The sequence below is a fragment of the Pteronotus mesoamericanus genome, unplaced genomic scaffold (genome assembly GCF_021234165.1).
Source record: "Pteronotus mesoamericanus isolate MK-2021 breed Mesoamerican mustached bat unplaced genomic scaffold, CSHL_Meso_final contig_20, whole genome shotgun sequence".
NCBI lineage: Eukaryota > Metazoa > Chordata > Mammalia > Chiroptera > Mormoopidae > Pteronotus > Pteronotus mesoamericanus.
The window spans coordinates 100864661-100888119 of NW_026555085.1; the positions used below are offsets into that span (position 1 = coordinate 100864661).

Below are 23459 nucleotides of genomic sequence, written 5' to 3' on the forward strand. Positions count from 1 at the left end.
GTGCCCCCAAGAGTTGCTGACAAAGGCACAACGTCCATCTGCTAGACAACTGCTCCTCCGTTTCGCCTCAAACAGTCCACACAGGACTGAACTCAGCGGCCAGGAGGCTGCACTTCACAACAGAAGAGGGGGTATCGGTTTCTAAGCGCTCAGAACGTGTAACGGCGAGCCTCAGGAAAGCCCGAACCCACTCTCCCGATCCCACCCGCCCGCGGCCGCGTTCCTGAGCTTGCACTGGCCGGCCACCGCGCGGAAGCACCACAGACGGACTTTGTACGCGACCGTCCAATCACGCGCCGCCTTGGCGCAGATTCCTCCGCCAGAGGCCGCGCCGCAGCCGCAGGTGGCCCGGCGAGCGCGTCCACCCCACGCCGCCGATCGCGACCCCGCCGCCCTTCCCGTGATGCCTTGCGGCTGACCTCCGGCCCCGCGGTCCAGCCCGCCCCGCGGTCCAGCCCGCCCCGCGGGCCGCATCTCTCCCCGCCCCCGCGGAGCTTGCGGCGCTCCCGCGGCCGCGGGGGTGCCACCTGAGCGCAGCTCCTCCCTCGCTCCTAGAGTGCCTCGGTCGGGCGCCGTCCATTCGCCCTTCCTCCCCGCGGCGGGGCCCGGCGGCGGCCGGGTGGTTGCGGCCGCGTCGCGAGGCGACAGGTCGATGAGTGGGCGGGACGCGAACAAGAAAGGGCGGGAGTGAGCGGGTGGCGGCGCTTTTGGGCCGGGGCAGGGCGGCAGGCGGGGCGGGGCGGCGGGAGGAGCGGGAAGGGGGTGGGGCGGCGAGGCCTCGCTTCCTCCCTCAGCGCCATTTTGTGGCGGCGAGACCCGCAAATAAAGGGGAGCGCGGGGGCCGTGGCTACCGTGATCGGGCGGCCTCGGCGGCGATCGGGCAGCGCGGCCTCGGCCTATGTGACTAGGCGGCGCCGGCGCGACCTCTGTCTGGAGAGGTAGGTGCGAGCCGCCGGCGGGAGCGGCCGCGAGGATATCTGGGTCCCGAGGGCTGAAGCGCGGCCGCCCTGGCCCGGGAAGGGGTGCTCAGAGCCCGGCGGGCGACTCCGAGCTCCCGGGCCCGCCGGCCTCCCGTTAGCCGCGCCGCCTTCCCGCCTGCGGGGACGCTTCCGCCGCCTCGAGGCCATTTTACCTCCTTTCTTCGTCCCCTGGGCCCGGGGTGAGGTGGGCGCTCCCGCGGACCGGCGAGGCCGGGAGCCCGCCCCCTCGGTGCGCGTCCAGTCCCCGCCTCGGTGTCGCCCCCTCCCACCCCCTGGCCGGATCCCGGGGCTGGCGGTGCAGAGGAGGGCGGCGAGGGGAGGGAAGCAGCGAGCGTTCACCAGATTTCCCATCGCGCAGTAGGTTGTCGCTGCAGCTGCGTCCTCCTGTAGACTTCCATTTTTAAATGATCGGTGCATTCTGAGTTAAAAGGTGATTCTCTATTGAATTACTTCCAGATTTTCGTGAAAATTGAAAGTCTCACCTTGGGTCCTTGTGAGGCTGTTAGTTGAATTATTTTTTTCCTTTTCTTTTTTTCTTTTTCTTTTTGTGTGTGTGTGCGTGGAGGACACAAGTCCAAGTTCTTGTTTTGGTAAAATCAGTTGGATGTTGGATCCCGAAAGACTGTTAAAAACCCTGAATAACCCCTGTTTGTAGTAAAAGGCGATTCTTTTGCGCGAGGCAGCAAAGGATTTCCATGAGCAATCCATTACAGTCATGAATTGTCCATCCAGTTTTCCTTGTCTTAGAATTTCGCTAATTCCATTGCTGGAAGATCATTGGAAGTCAGCTTTGTCACCGCAGCCCTGTGATGCGGATGTGAGAGTTGTAATAATTATGTTTGTAGAGTACATTACCGTTTTTCAAAGTCCCTTTTAGTCTTGCATGTATATACTGTGGACTCCCCTTAGAAACACAGGGTTGGATAAAAGGTTTACAGTTGCTTGTATGAAAAATAACAATAAATAGTAATACAAGAATAAACATTTTAGCGCACTCACCTGTAGGTTTTGCCTCACCCTGTACACTTAGTAACCGTCTTGATCATTTTCATTAGCTGTATATTATGTAGCTGTTGGAAAAAATTTTCTTCTTGCTCTTAAAAATTTTATGTTGGTGGGTCATTTAGCGAAACAAGACCTAGACAGTATTATGTCCCTCTTTTATGACTCCTAATTTTCTGTTACTGTTTATCAGACAGAAGACTTTAATATTCCCATAATATTATATTGGCTATTAAGGTGGTGCATCAGGCCAGAATTCAATGTTATAAATAAATGTTCTCTCTTGAAAATGTAGGTGATGGGAATTTTTCCTAAATGCACATTAAAATCTTTTATGTGAAAATCCTTTTTTTTTTTTTTTTCCTTTTTGTATAGCACTTCTATGACACTCCAAGCATTGAGATTTGCAGCACTTCATGAGGCAGACAAAACTGGTGTCCCCGTTTTGCTGATTTGGAGACTGTAGCCCAGAGAGTTTAGTGACTTGCTCAGAATCACATGACTGAGAAAGGTACAAGAGCCAGGAAAAGGTGGTCTTCCCACTCCTAACTAGTGCCCTTCCTACTACAGTGCCAAGGCTAGTGCAAGGTCAGATTAGTAATTTGTTGTGTTAAGTTATGAGTTTCAACCAGCTACATGCTTTCCTGCTGAAGTTGTGTTGGCTGGTGCTTGCCTCTCAGCGTAGAGAGAACTGAGTTGCATAACTTAGATCATCATGCTAAGAGCTAGGGAAGTACTGGGATCTGGGATGCTAGGCACCCAGCCAGCCCACACTGAGCCTCTCCATCATAAGCTGTTTTTCAATATTAAGGCCTCAGGAGTGGAGGATGCCCCTGACATTCTAAACTTGAGATTTATTGTCTTTTCAATTGGCCACTAAATAGTTGAAACCATTACATAATTTTAAAATCATGTTTAACCATTTTCTTAAATGTGCCAAAAGGTAACCAAATTGTCCAATTTTGAGGGGTTTTAAATTTTCATTTTCTGCATTCTCTACTTTAGCTAGCTATAAGCTGCTTGATCATTATTCTGGATGGGAGAGTGGAAGAATTATCCATCTTCATTAGTTACCAACTTTTGTCATTTCATCATCTGGAAAATCGGGACTAACTTTCAAAGTGGCTCAGAACATTTAACATATATTCATTTTTTTCCTTGAAGGTTCAACTCCAAACGATATTTCAGTCATTTCATTTTTCTGATACAAGAATAGATTGTAATAAGGACCTGGAGTGTTCATTTTCTTTATGACTCTAGAATTGACTTTAGTTGGTTTATTGTGCTGTCAGTCGTGCCCCGAAAAAATTGCCTTGGGAAATAATAAATTTCCTAGCACATTTGTGCAATGTGGAAGTCAAAATTGAGAACAGGTTCTGTTTTAACTAAATAATTGTATGTTGATGCTTTCAAATTTTAAACCTGTTCTAATTTGCCTTTACCAGACTGCTCATGTAACTATTATGCAATATCATGGACTCAAGAAAAGATTGACTTTTTATCAGCTAAAGATAAGACAGGAGTTTCTTTCTAAATTCTGATGCTTAGAATTCCCAAGTTACAGGTGCAGTGGTCTGTGACTGTGATAATTGACATACGAAATGCAAAGATTTATACAAAAAAAACATGTATTTATCGTTGACTTACATTGCAAGATTAGAAATTTACTATTGTAAAGAAAATATAAATATTCTCCAAGCAGTATGTTATTAAAATCTACCCAACATCAAACTTTTTAAAAGAAAAGAGAACATAAACCAGCATTAGAAATTAAAATAACTCACTGTTTAGAATTCTAAAAATTAGAGGTCACCAAGAATTTTGCACTTAAAAACTTATCCTCAACCTGTCAATTATCCCGTAAGTTTTTTGAGAAATAGTAATTGGGGGTCTTTGGGTGTTTTTTTGTTTTGTTTTGTTTTGATGGGGAGAAGGAAACTACTAATTAAATGCTTATTCTGTGCCAGTCACCATGCCAAAATCTAACATTTATCTTCAAAAAGAGCACAATAATTTTGAGCCTTGGTGGCCGTAGTCCTTTTTGAGATGGGGCAACTGAGGCTCAGAGGTTATGTTGCCTTTTTTATTGGGTTAGCCAAAAAGTCCATACGGTTTTTTCCCCCATAAAATAAGACACAATTTTCATTTTCACCAATAACTTGATTGATTTGGATATTTTGAGTATGTCAGTTATCTTCTGCTACTGGCTTCTAGTGGGGAGAGGACAGGGGTACTGCTAAACATCTTCCAATGCATAAGACAGCCCCACAGCACAGAATTATTTGGCCAAAATGTCAGTAGTACCAAGACCACTTCCACTTTCATAGCACCATCTCCATATACTACACTGATCTGTTTTTGCATTTTTAAAAAATTTAATCTTTAATGTATTTATTCTTTCCATTATCATTTAGTCCCCTTATACCACTCTCCCCCAGCAATCTTTTTTTGTGTTTCAGTTGTGTTTTAACCTTTTTTGAAATAACAAAACATAATATGCCAAAAACATTGAGTATATTCTCCCATCTTCAATATTACAGTGGCTGCACGAAAATTCACGAATTTTGATAAGTTTTTTTAAATGCACACTATGACTGCTGTCACATTACAATCTAACAAAATTGTTTCAAATGAAGTTAAAGACAGGTAAGCACTACTAGAGCATCGTACGGAAAAAATGTTAATGGACTTTTTGGCCAACCCAATATTTTCAGTTTGTCACCCTATTCTGGAAAAGCAGGGCTATCAGAACTTCTTTTTGTGTGTCTCGGTCCTTTAAATGTCTTTTAACAAAGAGTTTAGCCTACTTATTGCTAATTAAGCTTGCAGTTAATTTTTTTTTAGTGGAATAAGTTGAATAACTATTAAGAGAATAGACAGACTTGGGGAAAGTGTCAGATTGTAGAAACATATGCTAGTTTATTAACTGGAATTTAATATTTAGTCTATATTAAATAGCATCCATAATACTTAAGTCTTATAACTACAATTTTGAGCAGCTATGGTACCCTTCTGTATCATTTCGGCAAGATGCCTAGGATACCAGGAGGTCAGGGTTGGACCGCAGCATGAAGCTGTCCCCTTTGTAAGGCTTGTCTTTCCTAGGGCAGGTGTAAGAATGCATCGAACAATTACTTCTCTCAATCCTTTATAGCAACGTCAAAAAAGAATGATGAACTTTTTTACAAAAGAATTTAAAAAATAAGTTAATAACAATAGTAATAGTAATATTGATGTAAGATGTTAAAAAAGGAGAAACTGAGTGTGGAGTATATGGAACCCTATAATATCTTTGTTGCTGTTTAGTAAATCGAAAACTATTCTGATACAAAAGATTTATTTAAATTAAAAAAGAAACCCTAATGATTTGGTTATGATTGAATTCACTAATACATTGGTTTCAAAAGGCCAGTATTTTTTTTGTTCAACGGGAAAAAAATCTTCAGTGGAAAAAAACAGACTGAATCTAATCTCTGTCCCTTTTCCTAGGATTCAAGATGACCAACGAGGAACCTCTTCCCAAAAAGGTGAGTTTTTTCCAGCAGTTTTTAAGCTTTTTAAAAAAAAAAACAAAAGAGTTGAAAGGACTTTTCTGGATTGTTTGTTTATTGTTCACTCCCTTGCCTATGACAACAATAGCGTTGTGGATGCATAATGTACTAGCATTGTATATTATATGCAGTGTATTTTTAGAATATTTTCAGACTTTTGGAAAATTTTGTTACGATGCTTTCCCCATGCTCTACTCTTAGCCTTTATTATACAAAAATTATACAAGTAATGTCAGAAAAGATTATTTCACAGGTTCCAATAAGGTACTTACTTTCTTTTTTCCTAATTTAAATTCCTTTGATTATAATGTAAAAGTATTTTTCTGTTTTTCAAAAAAAAAAGGAGGGGTAACAGCTGTTTAGTTATTAGATTCTACCTTTTTCTCTGGTCTCATATTACCCTGTTCTGTGTCCCTTAGTTCAGTTTAGTCACTATTAACACACGCAAGTAACATAGGCAGTAAAATCTCAAGCATTTCTTGTAGCAGTATTTTTTCTGATTTATCTCCTGGGGCAAGGGAAACAAAAGAAAAAAATAAACAAATGGGACTACATCAAACTAAAAAGTTTTTGCACAGCAAAGGAAACCAACAAAGTGAAAAGAAAACCCACTGAATTGGAGAACATATTTGCTGATATATCTGATAAGAGGTTAATATCCAAAATTTATAAAGAACTTATAAAACTCAACACCCCAAAAAAACCCAATTTAAAAGTGGGCAAAAGACCCGAATAGATACTTCTGCAAAGAGGACATGCAGATGGCCAAGCAGACATAGGCAAAGATGCACGACTGCGCTAATTATCAGGGAGATGCGAGTGCAGATCACAATGAAGTATCACCTCACACCTGTCTGAATGGCTACCGTCAGTAAATCAACAAACATTTGCTGGTGAGGATGTGGCGAAAAGGGAACATTTGCACTGTTGGTGGGAATGCAGATGGTGCAGCCACTATGAAAACAATAGGGAATTACCTCAAAAAACTAGAAAAGGAACTGCCTTTATGACCCAGCAATTCCACTTCTGGGAATTTATCCAAAGAAACCTGAAACACTAATTCGAAAGAATTATATGCACTCCTGTCCATTGCAACGTTGTGTACAATACCCAAGATATGGAAGCAGCCCAAGTATCCATTAGGAGACTAGCAGATAAAATAACTAGTGGACATTTACACAATGGAATGCTACTTGGCTGTAAAAGACAAGGAAACTTCACCCTTCAGGACAACATGGATGGACCTGGAGAGCATTATGCTAAAGGAAGTAGGCCAGTTAGAGAAAGACAAGTACCATATGATTTTACTTATGTGTGGAATCTAATGAACAAAATGAACTAACAAGCAAAATAGAGACAGGCTAGAGAGAGAGCAGGCCGACAGCTATGGGGGGTGGGGACTGGGGAAGGTAGGGTAGTTGAGCCAAAAAAAAAGCCATTAACAACAGTGATGGGGGTGCTGGAGGGGGGCGTCGGAGGGGAAATGGTAATGGAAGGAGACTGCACCTGGGGCGATAAACAGGAGGGAGTACAGGCGACGTGTTGTGGGGTGTGTACCTCCAATCTGTGTAATTAACTAGTGTCACCCCAATAAATTCAATAAAAAACAGGAAAAGAAGTAGTGGAGATGGGGCTTCAGGTTCTAGGTGTTAGCTTGCTTGGCACAAAGTCAAATGTGTGCCTAATACATCATACTCATTTTATTTATTTTTTTAAAAGAAGTAACAATTTCTAAGCAATTTATCATTCAATTGGGAAAGCAGGGTATGTGCTTGCTAACTAGTGACTATTAAATGAACAAGTGAGATAAGTGTGTCTTATAAGGGAAACTATAATATAACCATAATTTCACACTAGAGTGAGAGAGGTACCTCACCTCTACAATCTTCGTTTGGTATAGAGAAAACAATATTTCTCAACTTACAAGTCAGACTGTTATGCCCATTTTTTAAAACTTTATTTTGAAATAATTACCGATTTACAGAGAGCTGCAGAGAAAAGTGCGGAGCGGCCCTGCGTGCTCTCACCATTGACATCTTGCATAACCATCAGGCACCTTACATAACGTCAGACTCAGGAACTTGCCCCAGAGCTCACTCTGGTACCACCGGTTATGCGCACAGGGTGTGTGCGTTTCTGCGTGTCCCTAGGTTTTCTCACATGGGTTAGTGTGGCCGCCATCACAGCAAGCTAAACAGTTAACCGAACCATCGTCGCAAGCCTCCCTGCGCCATTCCCCCTCCGTCCCTACACCTGGCAGGCTTTAATCAGTTTTCCATATTTATAATTATGTGACCTTACAAGTGTTATAGAAAATGCAGCCTTGCAGTATATATATCCTTTTGAGACTTTTTTTTTCCCCACTCAATATAATTTTCCTTGTGGTTTATCCAAGTTGTTGGGTATATTGCTAGTCTAGTCACTAGTCTGTTTCTTAGTATCCCATGGTGTGGGTGTGTCATAGTTTAACCTTTTACCTGTTGAAGTTTCGGTAGTTTTCTAATTTGGGCTGTTATAAATAAAGCTGTACATTCATGTACAAGTTTCTGTGTGACAATGTTCATTTCTTTGGCGTGCGGGCTTAAGAGTGCAGCTGCTGATTTGTCTGGCACATCCATTTTTACTTTTAAAAGAAACCACAAAACCATTTTCCAGAGCAGGCATACCATTTTACGTTCTCACCAGCAATGTATGGAAGTTTTGCATCTTCACCTACCATTTGGTATTGTTACCACTATTTTTTATTTAGCCATTCAAATAGGTATATAATAATTACTCATTGGGGTTTTAATTTGCATTTCCCTAATTAGTGATGCTCATTTTAAAGATAACAAGTAGTTCACCTTTTAAAAAGCTGCTTTCCAATAAAAATGAGGAATTTTTTTTTTTAAGTTTATATAGTGCGTACTGACCCATTTAAGTCTCAGACTCAGGAGATGTGCCAGCACAGAACTTCGGCGGGGGGCTTTGTGTGTCTTCAGTAATTAAAGGGATGCCTGATGGAAACCAGCAATTGAGAGACAGAAGTTATGATCCTGTCTTCATAAAGTATGAAGAGCGTAAGTGCCGGTGGTAGATAATATTTAAAATTTTTAGGAAGAGCATTCTGTTCATATTTTGATTCTCTTTATAGGTTCGACTGAGTGAGACAGACTTCAAAGTTATGGCACGAGATGAGTTAATTTTAAGGTACAATGTTCTTTTCTGAAAATATAAATAATATTCTATAGAACATTATATCGTAACTCTGTACTATAAAGTTTTTATCTGTATGTCACTTGTTCTTTTATTTTTAATGTGACTACATCTTCAAATCATTTAATGTACTTTCGGAATGTATCTTATATGCCCTGTTTCTTACATAAACATTGAGGGAAAGCCTAACACTTTAAAGATCTAAAGCACTAGGTTGGGTAACTCCTAGGCAATTGGTAAGCTGATTTTTTTTTAAATAGGTAACCTGAATTTTTTTCTAGCTAAGAGAAAATAATTCAGAATTTTACATTGAAAAGTATAACTTGCTGCAGGGAAAGATTCTGCTTTCAGTTTAACAAATACATAGTCTTGGTTTAATGGAGTTATTTCTTCCTTTTCTATTTGCTGTGATAAAAGGTGGAGCCTTAAAGGCTATGTGTTTAGTTATGGAAGAAATAACATAAACTGATGAAGGCAAATTATTCTTTCTCATAAATGACCTTCGTCAGTTCATTTAACTCTTTATATCTTTCATTTGCTCACTCGTAAGTTAAAGAAGTCTCATTAAATTACTTTAAACATATACTTGCAGCTCTGAATTCTGTGGCTATCTGATAAATGTCTTGCAGAAGCATACTGTCAAGTGCAGCATTACAGTATTCATTTTTTAAATGCAAGAAATCCAAACAAGGGATCATGTGCTTTGTGTTTTATAATTTAAATATATTCTTTCTGCATTTAATTACTATGATTGGTAAAGTTTTTACATGCCATTTTTAGGTAAAAATAAAATGAATTATTTTTCAGTGTCATTGAACTTTTTTCTCCAGAAATTTCACGGAATTTTTAATTGAAGAACTAAATAAATTTAACGGGCTGGAAGTTGGGGAGAAATGAGTTCTTTTATAAGATAAACACAGATGACTTGTTCTCTCATTGCCTCAGGTCTGATAACTTCCAACCCTCATCTACTTCCTCTACTGGGGACTTGCTCTGCATCTTTCTACGCCGTAATCTCATGTACAGGACAGTTTTCCCATTACGTACCTTTATTTTCCTCCACATAAATTTTGTATCTTTAGTATTCTAAAATGCTCCTGTCACCTCCTGCTGAAGGTGGCACTTGCTTATGATATACTACCACTTACCTGTTCTCTTTGAACCTCTGATATGAGACAGCCCTTGCCTTTAATCTTTTCTTAGGTAATTGCTCTGGTTATTATGTGCAGTCTTTATTGTTGATTTAACTGTGTGTGTCGGGGGGAGGGGTGATCAATACTATAATCTTAATAAAAATCATAGTAGCGATTTATAATTTTGTTACCTTTAAGGTTTTAAAATTATGAGCAATGTATATTCTTGAGGTCAGGTTAACTTTTTTTTTTTAGGGAATTCTCATTTATGATTTTTAAGTGAGTTTTTCCTCATTAATTCTCTTGACGATTTTAAATCAGCTACAACTTATTTAGTCTATGCTTTTTGGCTTTTGGATAAGGATGTTTTTGTTGAACTTTTATATTTTTCTAATGCTCTAAAACAAATAGTTCTTATACAGCCTCCGCAAAAGACCTTTATTCACCCCCAAACATTGAATGCACTCTGTGTCCTAGGTTGTTGGGACTGTAGAAATAAGCATGCTCTTGGCTGAATAGTAGTCTTCATGTGGACAGTAGATGAGCTTGGTATTAAGAATTATTTTTTGTTTGTTGGGTTGTAATAATCTGTAGCAGGCCTGTCAGAGTTTTAAGAGTAGAAAAGGGTTTCCTAAAATTAAGTTGTGATTAGCTGCAACTGAAGAGCAGCTTGAAAACCCAGTTCTTCAGTAAGCAAGATAATGGCATTCAGGGTAGTTCACTCTGCAGTAGCTGATTGAGCATAAGATTGGGGAAAGCTTTGTTGTTTCTATGCAGTAATTGCAAGAGCAGCTAATATAGCCTATGTTTTGGGGGTAGAGGAATATTACAAGGAGGAAAAGTCTCCTCATACTGTGACAGTACATAACATTTACGCAAGTTGTTTCTGCCAATTAGATACGGCTTTAAAAATAGTCTTGAAAAATAGTTTATTCTTTTTCCCTTTTTTTTTTTACAGGCAAAAAATAAGTATTTTGAGGGGGTCACATGGTATTTTCAAAAAAAGCCAAGATAAAGAACCATCAGTCCCTTATAACAAGGCATACTTTTTATATGCCTTGCTTTTGAGGTGGACAGCATGTCTGAAAGTAGGAGTAGGTGCTTTATTCAGCTTCCATTATCCAGGTGTTGTGCTGAATGGCACAGAGTCCTGCATGGTGTGTGATCTGACCCAGAGAAGCACAGTTGGTATGTTCTCAGGAGAAAACACTTTTCTCTGTATTCCATTTACATGGCTTCTATAAGTTGAAAGGGAATAATGAAGTGACTGGTTAAACTAGATTTATAATTATCTCAAAATGGAAGAGACCTTAAAAATCGTGCAGTGGAATTCTCGATGTTTCGTTCATAAGTTTATAGATGTGATCTTTCTAGTTAATAAAGCAGTTTCAGTTTAACAACTAACATGAATTTATTTTTGTACTAGATGGAAACAGTACGAAGCATATGTACAAGCTTTGGAGGGCAAGTACACAGATTTGAACTGTAAGTCTGAGTTTTACTTCCCAAAGACCTTATGAAGATCTTGTGGATTGTTAGAGACATGAAGGATAATTGGTTTTGCTAAGCAAATGTCATTTTTATGTAAATATTAAAGAACTGTGTGCAGTTGCTGTTTGGGGGCTAGGAGATAGATGCATGGGATGTGATGTCTCTTCTTGGGGAGTGCCCAGGCGCTGGGGGGACTAGCACGCAGTAATTACATGATGGCCTGACTGTTTCAGCAGAAATATGAAGAAGGTTCTGAGAGGGCACAGGTAGGGAGAGTCACAGCTGCTCATAACTTTCCTTCGTTTGTCCCTTAACCATTCCACAGAGGAATTGGAATTAAAGCATGAGTTATTAGCCTAGACTTAAATTGTAACAATAGGATATGGCTATATTTTTACAGATTTTTCAAAATCTGCTAAAAAATACCAGTAAGGTTTGTAATTTCAAACCATTTTTTTAAAGATTTCATTTATTTATTTTTAGAGAGAGGGGAAGGAAGGGAGGGAGAAAGAAAAGGATAGAAACATCATTGTGAGAGAGAAACATAGATCTGTTGCCTCTCGCGCACCCCCATCCGGGGACCTGGCCCACAACCCAGGTATGTACCCTGACCAGGAATAGAACCAGCGACCTTTCAGGTTGAGGGACGATACCCAGCCCACTAGCCACACCAGTCAGGGCTAATTCCAAACCATTATAGTCTCACTTTTCACTGAGAATAATGTACTATTTGCAAGTTTAAAAGCCAATATAGTTTTTAAGCCCATAAATGTTAACACCTTAAAATTTCAATTATTATATAACTATATTATAATCCATAGATGTTATGAAAATTATGAAAAAGTAATAATTGCCCAGGCAGTTACTGGCATGTTTATTATATTTAATAGGTTAAAAAGTAATACTAACAAAGACTCTGAATACTGTCTAACATGAACAGATGAAAGTAATGAAATTTCCTGTGTTCTGTTGGAACAGATTAGACTGTGACAGCCTAACTCCATCTAGTATTAGTTAGGTGGCTTTGGACCGCTATAACGCCACTACTTCCTAAAAGGGCACTTGTGCTTAGGAACAAATTTCCTTGTTCTAAAAGTAGTTAGGATAGGAACTAAAGACTTGATGAACTTTTTTATCCTGGTTTTTATTATCCTTGACAAAGGCAATTAGAACTTTCTTTTGGTTAATTCAGTTTGATTTTGAAATTGTATTTCATAATGTTCTGAAACTTTTTCTTTTAATCATCAGCGAATGATGTAACTGGCTTAAGGGAGTCGGAAGAAAAACTAAAGCAACAACAGCAAGAGTCTGCACGCAGGGAAAACATCCTTGTAATGCGACTAGCAACCAAGGAGCAAGAGATGCAAGAGTGTACTGTAAGTATTTCAAATGTTTTACCTCTTTTTGAGGAGTTTGTGTTTAGTCCCCATTATGTGCTAATCAGTACTCAGCTAATTCAGTATACTTCATACTAATTATAAATGCACATTTTGTTAAGGTAGATGTGCTTTGAGCTGTAAATAGCTAAATGTAAAATTTTGGTAGATAGCCTCTCATCATTGGATTTAGAATATATTTTGTATGACCAAGAAGTCATAGCTATAAGTGATCCCCTGAAATCTCCACGATTTATGAGAATGAGGTATCTGAGGGGGTCAGGAGCAGTTGCTCTTTCCTGTGTAAACCATCTGATTCGTTTCTCCTCTGTGCTCTTTCCCCTTCGGTGTGAAAAGCTATTTTTCTTAGTACCAGCAACTTGTACCACGTTTCCTTTTTAATTATTACAGTTTTCATTAGTACCTTTTGCCATATCTACATAGATCTAAAATGTAGACATGTTTGATGGTTTAGCTCTGTTTGAATTTAGATTCAATTTTATGCTGTCTTCAATAGCTTAGCCCCATTTTTTTTTTAATTTAGTGTTTTTATATATCTTATACTAAAGACAGGAAGCTCTGTTCCTGTTGTTTCTAATTTTAAAATCTGAACCTCTCTTGAAGTCTTCTGTGGAATCTCCATTCATTTGATACATAAGTATTAAAATCTAACATACAGGCAATATCCTGGTCCCTGGGGACTCATGTATGAGGCCCCGTTCAATTCCTAGTTCTTCTCACATCGGTAAAATGTCCTTTAAGGCTCAGTCATAATTCTTTCACTTCTTGTGCAGAGGTTGCCCACGTTTCCACAAAAGTCTCTAATCCCTCGTTTCACTTTTTTAAAATGACTCACCTGTCACTTAGGAAAACAGTAGCCTTTGTCATTTTCTCTACCTTCTCACAACTTTTTTTTCCTTTGTTTGCATCTTCACTCCTGATTTTTTTTTCTCTAAGGTCACTAATGTGTTAATAAATTTTTCTTTTTCTCAGTACTCATATGTCTTCACTTTCTGTATTTACAACTATTAACCATCCTCACCTTTGGCTAGTGATTCCAAGAAGTCTCGCCAGTATATTCAGTGTTACTGTTTTTCTCTCTGCAACACCAACCCCACCCCACCTCTCCAACACAATTTTTTTCTCTTGTGATTTTCATGTCTAATGGAGTGGGCAGTGCACCTCAGGTGCCCAGTCTCAAAACCATTTTATTCTTTCCTCCTTTTCCTGATATTTAGGATTCTAGAGTCTGCCATTCATTCGTGGAATAGTTTTGGTTCTCCCTGTTTACATGGGATTGTGCTGGATGCTTGTACATGAAAAGGATGAATCTTACCTTCCAAGTGCTGACACCTGGCAGATAGAGTGGGGATGGGTGGTTCTGCGGTAACACCTCCTAACACTAGTGTGTCTTGAACTCTCTCTTCTTAAGTCCTCCTTCTGATGTCCTCATTCAGGTGCTTCTCACCGCTTGCTTTAGACAGTATGCTACTGACCCACCCCTGTGGTTCTTCAGCTAGCCTGTAGGCACTGGCGTTCTGATCATACCATGCCTGATCAAAGCCTCTGTTGATGCCCTGTTGTGTTTTCTCAGCCTAGATTTTAAGATTATCTGAACTAGAAACCTTTTCCAGCCACATCATGACTGTGTCAGTGTTGGAGAGGCACTGTTTTCTTTAGTGATAATAGTATGTGGCATATACCATATGACATGCGTTATTCCTGTTAAATTGTCTTGGCAACTGGCCTTACATTGAAGAAGCAGTTACACTTTTTTTGTTTAAAATGGATTACCTTAGCCCTGGCTGGTGTGGCTCAGTGGATTGAGTGCTGGCCTGTGAACCAAAGAGTTGATGGTTCGATTCCCAGTCTAGGGCACATGCCTGGTTTGGGAGCCGGGTCCCTGGTAGGAGGTGTGCGAGAGGGAACCGCACATTGGTGTTTCTCTCCCTCTCTATCTCCCTCCCTTCCCACCTCTAAAAAAAAACAATAATAAAATAGGTTACCTTAAAAATATTGCCCTTAAGCTAAGTAAAAATTAGTGTGTTTGCTCAGTGGAATGATAAGTATATTCCATTCAGTATATTTCTAGCTCTTAATAAATTTATGATAGAAATCAGCTACTTATGAAATGTTAACCAAATCCTATTTAAGCCTTAGTGCGTAGCAGGATCTTGAACCATCTCTTCTTTGTGTATGAAGAGAGCGATGCATTTAATGCTACTAAACTCTATTTCATATTTTAGAAAGGTATTTTTAACGTGCTAGTAAATAGTACAGCTGAAGTCGAAATTGAAGGTTTCATATGTAAGTAGAGGAGCTCTGGTATGGTGGAGAAAGCCCTAGACTGGGAGTCAGAGGCTCGAGAACTAGAATTCTAGTCCGTGTTCTGGCACTGAACTAACTATGTCCTTGAACAAGTGGTTCATTTGATTTCTCAAAAATAAGCAGTTAGGACTAGGTCAGTCACCATCCAGCTTTACAAATCTATGATTCAACTCTACTCCGAAGGAGAAAAAGAAACATAGAACTTACTCTGGTTTAAGGTGCTATTTATAATGCCGTTTTATAAGATGCTGTTTATAAAGTAATGCCAACTCATGTAAACAGAAATACTACATATTTCTAAATCTAGAAATGCAAATGTGTGTTTTAAGTTATAATCTTGCACCTAGTGTATTTTTAGGGGGGCTGTATTGTAAATAGAGTAACTTTGACAGGCATACATTTGAATGAGTAAGGCACACTGTTGTGTAGCTGGGCTTTTTTCCAGTAGTGCTAGCATTTTTAATAAATATAACATTTTTTTTTTGTACTATTTCTGTTGCAAAGTAAGATATTGCCTCTCTACTTAAAGTTTCCAGATATGGAAATGCACTCAAATGGCCTTAATTCCTACTGGATAACCTTAACTAATTGTTTATCATTTTTACTTGATCTAGAGGATTTTAAGATCAAAGGGGGTGGGTTTTAATAAACAAGTTAGTGAATCCAGCTAGTGAAAGGGATTTTTACCCCCTTTCTTACGTCTGTTTCCTTTGATACGGTGGTAATTGCTCCCTTTGCTTTGCACAGACTCAAATCCAGTACCTCAAGCAAGTCCAGCAGCCCAGTGTCGCCCAACTGAGATCAACAATGGTGGACCCCGCAATCAACTTGTTTTTCCTAAAAATGAAAGGTGAACTGGAACAGACTAAAGACAAACTGGAACAAGCCCAAAATGAACTGAGTGCCTGGAAGTTTACGCCTGATAGGTAAACAAATCATACTCCCCAGTCAAGACTTCCCTGACAGTCCCACTGCGAGAAAGCGGTGGTGGGACAGCCACGCACTCGTTTCCACACCAAGACTCAGACTTTTTGAGCCAAAAAAGCCACATTCTTATCCTATCCAGCTTGTAATGGTTAATGTAAAACTTACCAGATGAACCTTGTGTTTCAGCTTTTTTCTCTTCCCCCTCCCCCTGCTTCAGAGGCCTGATGGCGTCGGACTAATCCGAAGAAGTGGCCACCTCCGAAAAATCCCCCTTCTAGAACATGTAGACACTTGAGAAATGTTTCTGTTTGAAGAAAATAGAGGGAGAAACAGAAGTCTTAAGTCTGTGGCACACTGTGTCTTCAGACAGTTTGAAGGAATGAAAACCTAGAGATTTAAAATCATGAATTGAACATGTAAAATTCCAGTAAAATGTAAAAATGGAATATGCATCGCTCTTAACCTTGAGCATAGTGACTTAGAGACACTGTGTATCAGTTTTGCCAATAAGACTGTGGACTTCGTGATGTCGTTGAACTTCTTGGTCAAAACTCCAATGAGGTGAATTTTGCCTTTAAAGGGTTTATTTGCTAAGAAACAACTTAATAGTTACAAGAGAATCAAATAATAGATACCAGTACAAGTAGTTCATTATTTAACCATTTAGTTTGGGGCTCTATATTACTAGAATGAGCCTTAAATCAATGTGGTTTTCATTAATGGTTTGTTCTTTGAATGGTTGCTAATACTGTAGATAAACTTACTGAGGACTGTACAAACATGAAGGTGTGGTATCAAACTTCAGGTTTAAACTGTTTGAAGCATTATAAACATTCATTTCACAACTAGATTGTATAAGGATATTGGCTGTGATGAGACTCACTGCGTTATTTTTTTAGTAGTGAAATTTATTAAATCCCCATTCCATTCAGTAGGCACATGTTGAAAGAGCATTGTCATTGGTGTTAATGGGGGAATGTGTTCCTTCATTGTACTTGGGCCTTTTGTATCACACTCTTGATATTAAATTAAATGTGCCTTGAAATAGTTGTTTTTTTTTTTTTTTTAAGTTCAAGGAATACTATGATGATTTTGTTGTACTCTTAACATTTTGATTTGGGGGGCGCTGTGGAGAGCAGATTGATTTTGGAAAAATTGTTGCTGTGCTCTTCAAAGGAAAGGAAAAGGCCGTGCCTCTGTTTTCCAGCTGGCATCATAAAAGACAAGGAGACTTGACACTTGTTACTTTTTGACGCCTTGTCCCAGGATATTGAAGTAGAAATTAATGTGGGACAGCTTCACAGGGTGCCTGCCAGAAGACTGGGGAAATTATGTATTGGAACTGTGGGCTGGCCTAAGTGAGACCTTTTGTGACTTGAAAAAAAAAAAAAAAGGTATAGTGATCATTTCTAGCAAACTCATTTGATCATTTAGATAAATGAGGCATTTTCTTCATGCTTCCATCCAGTCCTGGAGGTGAATTTTTTTCTTCAGATCATTCTATAAGTCACCAATTCGAATTTTCTCTTGGTGATAATGGAGTCTAAGATGAGTGGAAGATAAATGTTCCAGATTGTCCCAACGTTTAAGTGCAGTTTTAACAAGGGTGACTTAAGTTCTCTCTTAATCATTCAAATCAATTGTAAGTATCATGTATGTTTATGCTTTAGGGAACTGATTGTGGGGCAGAGGGTGGGCTGAATAAGTGGTTTGTGTGACTTTGCAGCAAGAAATCCCCTTCTGAAATTCTCATTATTTGTGGGGGTTGGAGGGTAAGTAACCACATCTGTTCAAAATTAGCTTATTGTGCTCACATTAAGGCTTTTGTACGTGTTTTATGCCATTTAAGATCATAGTAGAAATGACCTTAATATTTTTACTAGGTCAAGAAATAATATATAAAATGTGTAATTAACATGTACCTCAATGTAGCCAGCACTGTTCTTTGCATCTAGGTAACTAGTCACTTCAGGGTCTACGTTTTTTTTATTCTTACTGTTAAATTTTTTTTAATTAATGAGATAATACACGATCATGAGTAAAATTGAAACAGCATGAAAAAAGGTGAAGACGAAAAGTGAGAGTCACTCCTCGATGTGACCTTGCCTTTCCCCATGTTCTTCTTCAGGAGCAATAACCACTGTTAACATTTCTTGGGTATCAAGACAATTTCTGTGCATATATTGGTTTTAAACAAATGTGAACATACATACAGATGGCTTGCTGCCCTGGCTTTTGTTTCCCACTTTGTCGTTGGGACCTTCCCCCCCCCCCCCATTTAGCTTCATTTTTAAAGGTTACATAATATTCCAGTTGTTTTGGTGTATTTTAATTACCTATACGTAGATTTTTTTGCTTGTTTTTTTAAAGTAGGCTATAAGCCGGGGTATTCCAGGTACTATAAATACATCATTGATTTGAAACAAATAGTACATAATCAATACAATGCCTGGAATAATTCAAATAGAATGGGTTGTGGAGTTGGTTTGTTTTTGTCCTATTTTCATTTTTAAAAGATTCCCTGAATTACTTTGTCCACTTTAGTTAAAATATTTTATGCATGTGAGAATGCGTATGTTTCAGAAGGGCCTGGTTCAGTATTTTGGCAGATGTCGCTCTGCATTTGAACAGCACTGAGGCCACTGTGTGTGCACCTCTCCAGGGCACCCTAGGCCCTAGAAAACAAAGCAATGCACAGTGTCCATCTTTTTTATGAATTTTTCTCTAAATTCCTTATTGTATTTTCTTCGTGGGTTATTTGATTTTGAATGGGTTGGATGTTTTTTGTAGTTAAAAAACATTTAAGAGACAGTTACAATTAAATTCTTAGGCTTTTGTGATGTAATGAGCACAACACAAATTTTACATGACATAATTAGTAAAATGACATAAAAGTTACAAAATGTTTAAAGAACAGCGTTTTGTTAAGATTTGTTTTAGTGATCATAAATTTTAGAAACCATAGGATTATCTTAGACAAGGCATTTATTTATAAAAAGGTACAACTTCATAAATGAAACATTTTGCATTAGAGTTTGTGCTACTTTATGAGATATGTCAGGTCATGAATTGATGCATTGATTTTAGTTTTTTTAATCTTTATTAAATTTATATAAAAGTTTTTCAGGTTAGTTGGAAAACACTGATGGTACATACTTTGTAAGATAAAATTGTGGGAGCATAATCAGTAAAGTGGGAGGAAGAAACACAAGTGTGTCCTATTTCTTAATTCCTCATTTGACTTCTAAACTCTGGTTCAGCGTAGGCGCAAGGTTAAGGGTGCCAAGGGAAGTGGCAGCTAGCCAGTGGTAGCAACAGACAGGAGCAGTAGCTAAGAACGTTGCCATGGAGAAAATAAACCCTTGCCCCGCACTGGCTGGCTGACTCATGGCTTTCACCTGAGGCTCTTGTGAGCCGCAGTGACCAGGTTGCACTTCAACACAGGTTTGCCAAATAGACTTAATTACAACCTTGCTTGGGTTATATTAGGTCGGAACAAGTGCTGTCAGTAAAAGAGCCTTGCGATGCTGAGTCAAAGAATGAGAATCGTTTACAAAACGTTCCCATTTTAAACATTCTAAGTCTTAATAGAATCAGACGCATTCTGAAGTAATACATTGGGCAAGCAAAAACCTCACTAAAAGAAGAATTAGAAAGCGTCAGCAAAAAATTGTTTTACCCAACAAGGTCATTCTGAACTTAACCCCGTCACAATATCAAACTTTCTACCAAAGTCTGAAAGGTAACTTCACAATTATATGCTCAAGTCACATCCCTTTACAAGTCATTATTTCTCTTATTGCTGAGGCTAAAGAAAAGCAATAAAGTTTTATTGGGAGACTACTGTCGGGGCTTTTGATTGCACTTTTTGCCATTGCTCTATACATCATGCGGGTTCTGTAGTATGTTGCACTAGCACTAGGAAACTGATTTGTGAAAGTATGACACTCCCAATTTGGCAAATATTTGGATTTGTGATAAGTAATCCAAATCTTTTTTTGTCCTAAGAATAATGTTTTATAGTATGAATAAAATCTTAACTGCATATCAATATGAAATTTTTTAAAAAATTAATGTCATATTTAAGATAGCTCTGAAGTATATAAAGAAGTTAAATGAGGGATTGGTGAATAGAAAGAGTCTCGAGGCTCTATTTTTAAACGCTTCTTTGAAAACAGTTACTGAGCACACCTCCCTTAATGCAATAAACATTCTTGGGAGAACCGCCTTGTTAGGAGGCCTCCCATTAAATGCCATTCTGCCAATAAATGTGCTCTCAGTCACTTACAGGTACTGATTTTCACAAATTAGGCACTTGAAAGAATTGTACATTTGTGATGTTGCATTTAATTTTTCAAGAACTTTTCCATAAAGCTAAGTACCTTAGTGTCACTGTTGGTATGTCTGAGGTGTGTGTTAATTAACTGACCTATTTTTATTTCAAATGATAATTTGAAATGAAAATAGATCTCAGAATTATTGCTATAACAGCAATAAAAAGCGGCCATTAGGGCGCTTTTGGTTCAGGGTGCACTTCACTGTGGTACTGGCAACGCGCTGAAGCGCGGAAGGTGGGTGTGTCCCAGAGGAGGAGACTCGGTCGGTCGAAGGGAGGCGCCTGCAGTGACACGGCTACGATCTGCGCCTGGGGCCTGTGTCGCTGTAACGTTTGCAGGCGAAGAAGGTTGTGGAGCGTTTTGTCTTCATTTTGTGATGGATGGCTCTTTCCTTTGCAGCCAAACAGGCAAAAAGTTAATGGCGAAGTGTCGAATGCTTATCCAGGAGAATCAAGAGCTTGGAAGGCAGCTGTCCCAGGGACGTATTGCACAACTTGAAGCAGAGTTGGCTTTACAGAAGAAATATAGTGAGGAGCTTAAAAGCAGTCAGGATGGTAAGGGGTTTTTGTTTGTTTTGTTTTTAAAGTTTGGTTAATGTTGTACTGGCTTTACAAAACTGCTAGGTATGATACTATAGGTTAGGTTCTATATGTGCATTACTCTGGCCAATGGTTCTATAAAATTATGAATGAAACATTTCTAGTTAAGTCAGCAAACAAAGCTTCTTAATTTTAGTGCCCCGCCCCCTCCTGATTGTTGATAGTGAAGTTCATAAGAAGCTTTTGTTTTTCAGGGGTGGGATTTGGTGAAAGAGTAAAGCTGTTATATTATTAGTAAGGCATTACATAGATACACCAATTTATAATCAGTGCTTAAAATGGGAGAATATTTTCTTTTAACCAGTTTCTCTAATTGTAAAGTTTGGAGGTGTTTGACTGTTTGCATTGGTCTAAAAGTGTATCATTGATTGTACATGTGAAGGTCCTATGTAGCAAATATGATAATATTTAAGTTTGCTAAGACCAACCAAACTTGTCAGCCACCATTCTTTTGTGGGGGTGGGGGTGCAAGTGTAGCTCTTTCTCCTCTTTATAAGGAAGGTTCATAGCAAAGAAAATTGAATTGTGGATTACTGTATCTAACAGTTAATTGCAAAGATCAGTAGCCAAATGTATCTTTAAAATAATCTCTTCAAGGTGATAGTTCTTACCTCTTACACTTTGTAAACATAGTGAATAGGACATTTTGTATAGTAGTGAGGACTTCTTTTTTTCCCCAAAAGGCTTTTAGGACTTAATGGAAGTTTGTATTCTATCACTTCTTAAGTTGTTTTCTCTGGGTGTTTTTTTGGGTGGGGGGATGTAGAATAGTTCCTTGGCTGCGACCTAAGCCTCTTTGGGGTGTTAGCATAGAGGACCGCGCTACTCTCCAGGGGCAACACCTGCTGTGGAGCTGAGAACAGCCACTGGCTAAGAGGATGTGTGAGAGGAACAGTCACGTGGGCCCATGGGTCAGACCAATGGGAAGCAGATTTTGAGGGCTGTATCAGTTGTCATGGCTAGATAGTTCGAATCAATTCAAATTTAGTTGCTTTAATATATTTATTTTAACCATCTGTCTTCCCGTCACAAACAAGCTCATTCTTGCATGGCTAGTTTCAAGTCAATCTTAGAATTGTGTGTGTTTGCTGAAATATTGACCGCCTGGCTTTGTGGCAGGCAGTAAGAAGTCTTTTAAAAGATGCTATAAGAGATATTAAAGTAGGTCTGACTCTCCTTTGCACAGAGCTGAATGACTTCATCATTCAACTTGACGAAGAAGTTGAGGGTATGCAGAGCACCATTCTAGTTCTTCAGCAGCAACTGAAGGAGACACGCCAGCAGCTGGCTCAGTACCAGCAGCAGCAGTCCCAAGCCCCCGCCCCAAGCACCAGCAGGACTACGCCCTCCGAGCCTGTAGGGCCAGTGGAGGCCCCAGCGAAAGACTGCAGCCGGCTGGCCAACGGACCAAGTAATGGCAGTTCTTCCCGGCAGAGGACGTCTGGGTCTGGATTTCACAGGGAGGGGGACCCGACGGAAGATGGCTTTCCTCCTTCTCCAGGGAATGGTAATAAGGCCTCCAGCAGCTCAGAGGAGAGAACTGGCAGAGGAGGGAGTAGTTACGTAAACCAACTCAGTGCGGGGTATGAAAGTGTAGACTCTCCCACGGGCAGTGAAAACTCTCTCACACACCACTCAAATGACACAGACTCCAATCATGACCCTCAAGAGGAGAAAACAGTGAGTGGGAAAGGTAACCGAACTGCGGGTTCCCGCCACGTTCAGAATGGCTTGGACTCAAGTGTAAATGTACAGGGTTCAGTTTTGTAATATTTTTCCAGCAGACTTTTATACAGTATCATTTAATTTGGGAGAGGTTACTATGGAAAAAATTAACGCATACTTTTGTCACAATTTGCCTTTTTTGGTGGGTGTGTGTGGTTTTTGTTTTGTTTTTTTGTTTTTTTGTTTTTTTTCTTTTTTTTTTCCCTTTGCTTCAATACCTCTGCCACTTTGGAAATTGTAACAGTTAATTACTTTGTTGCTAAAAGGACATTTTGTGTAGGGTCAGGTTATTTTTATATGAGTTAATGTGAAGTTGTAAATGGAAATCTTTCCTTAAAGTATAACACGATGACGTCTGTATAAATCTGTGTCTCTCTAGAACCCGTGCTGTGTCAGGGCATTCTTCTTACTCATGCTGTTACTATCCTCTGCACCACTCAGACTTGTTAGCGTAGATGTGGGATTATGACTGCCGAGTTTGCCCAGTACCGTAGTTTTATCACTAAAAGTTGGACTTGTTGATGGAGTCCTATAGTAGTTTCAGTGTTAGATACAGTTTTTTCCACCACACATCTGTGCATTTTCTCTTTAGGTGCCTGAATGTTTAAGAAATTTGTGTGCATAGTTACTCAGTTTTTATGAACTGTTGTACCCTGTTAATGCATATTGCTCTGTGACTCCAGTATATCGTACCTGTACTGACCAAACCTAAATAAAGATTTTTATTGTAACTCCTGCATTAGTTGTTTTGTTTTTGTGTGTGTTTAGCACTTGTTATTTATTTTCATTGAGTTGCTTAATTTCTACTCATTCTT

The 23459-nt window shown here is 39.3% G+C and overlaps 1 protein-coding gene across 4 annotated transcripts; it reads left to right on the forward strand.

Moving 5' to 3' along the window:
• Positions 1–467: 467 nt before the first annotated feature.
• On the forward strand, positions 468–23374 carry WTAP (WT1 associated protein). Of its 4 annotated transcripts, XM_054570182.1 has the most exons (9): positions 592–648; positions 2358–2493; positions 5472–5509; positions 8667–8722; positions 11288–11346; positions 12601–12728; positions 15804–15982; positions 20720–20874; positions 22106–23374. In XM_054570182.1, the coding sequence occupies exons 2-9, from the start codon at positions 2481–2483 to the stop codon at positions 22687–22689; spliced, it is 1212 nt and encodes a 403-aa protein (XP_054426157.1). In that variant the 5' UTR covers positions 592–648; positions 2358–2480; the 3' UTR covers positions 22690–23374. The 4 variants fall into 4 exon arrangements, with proteins under 4 accessions (XP_054426159.1, XP_054426157.1, XP_054426158.1 ...); XM_054570184.1 differs by lacking the exon at positions 2358–2493 and having other exon boundaries at positions 468–648; XM_054570183.1 differs by lacking the exons at positions 592–648; positions 2358–2493 and adding an exon at positions 765–938.
• The last annotated feature ends 85 nt before the right edge of the window (positions 23375–23459 follow it).

Excerpts from the sequence above, each read along its gene's own strand:
- WTAP (XM_054570182.1), top strand. Across the intron at positions 12,729-15,803 it reads AAGAGATGCAAGAGTGTACT|ACTCAAATCCAGTACCTCAA; the intron begins GTAAGTATTTCA and ends TGCTTTGCACAG. Across the intron at positions 20,875-22,105 it reads GCTTAAAAGCAGTCAGGATG|AGCTGAATGACTTCATCATT; the intron begins GTAAGGGGTTTT and ends TCCTTTGCACAG.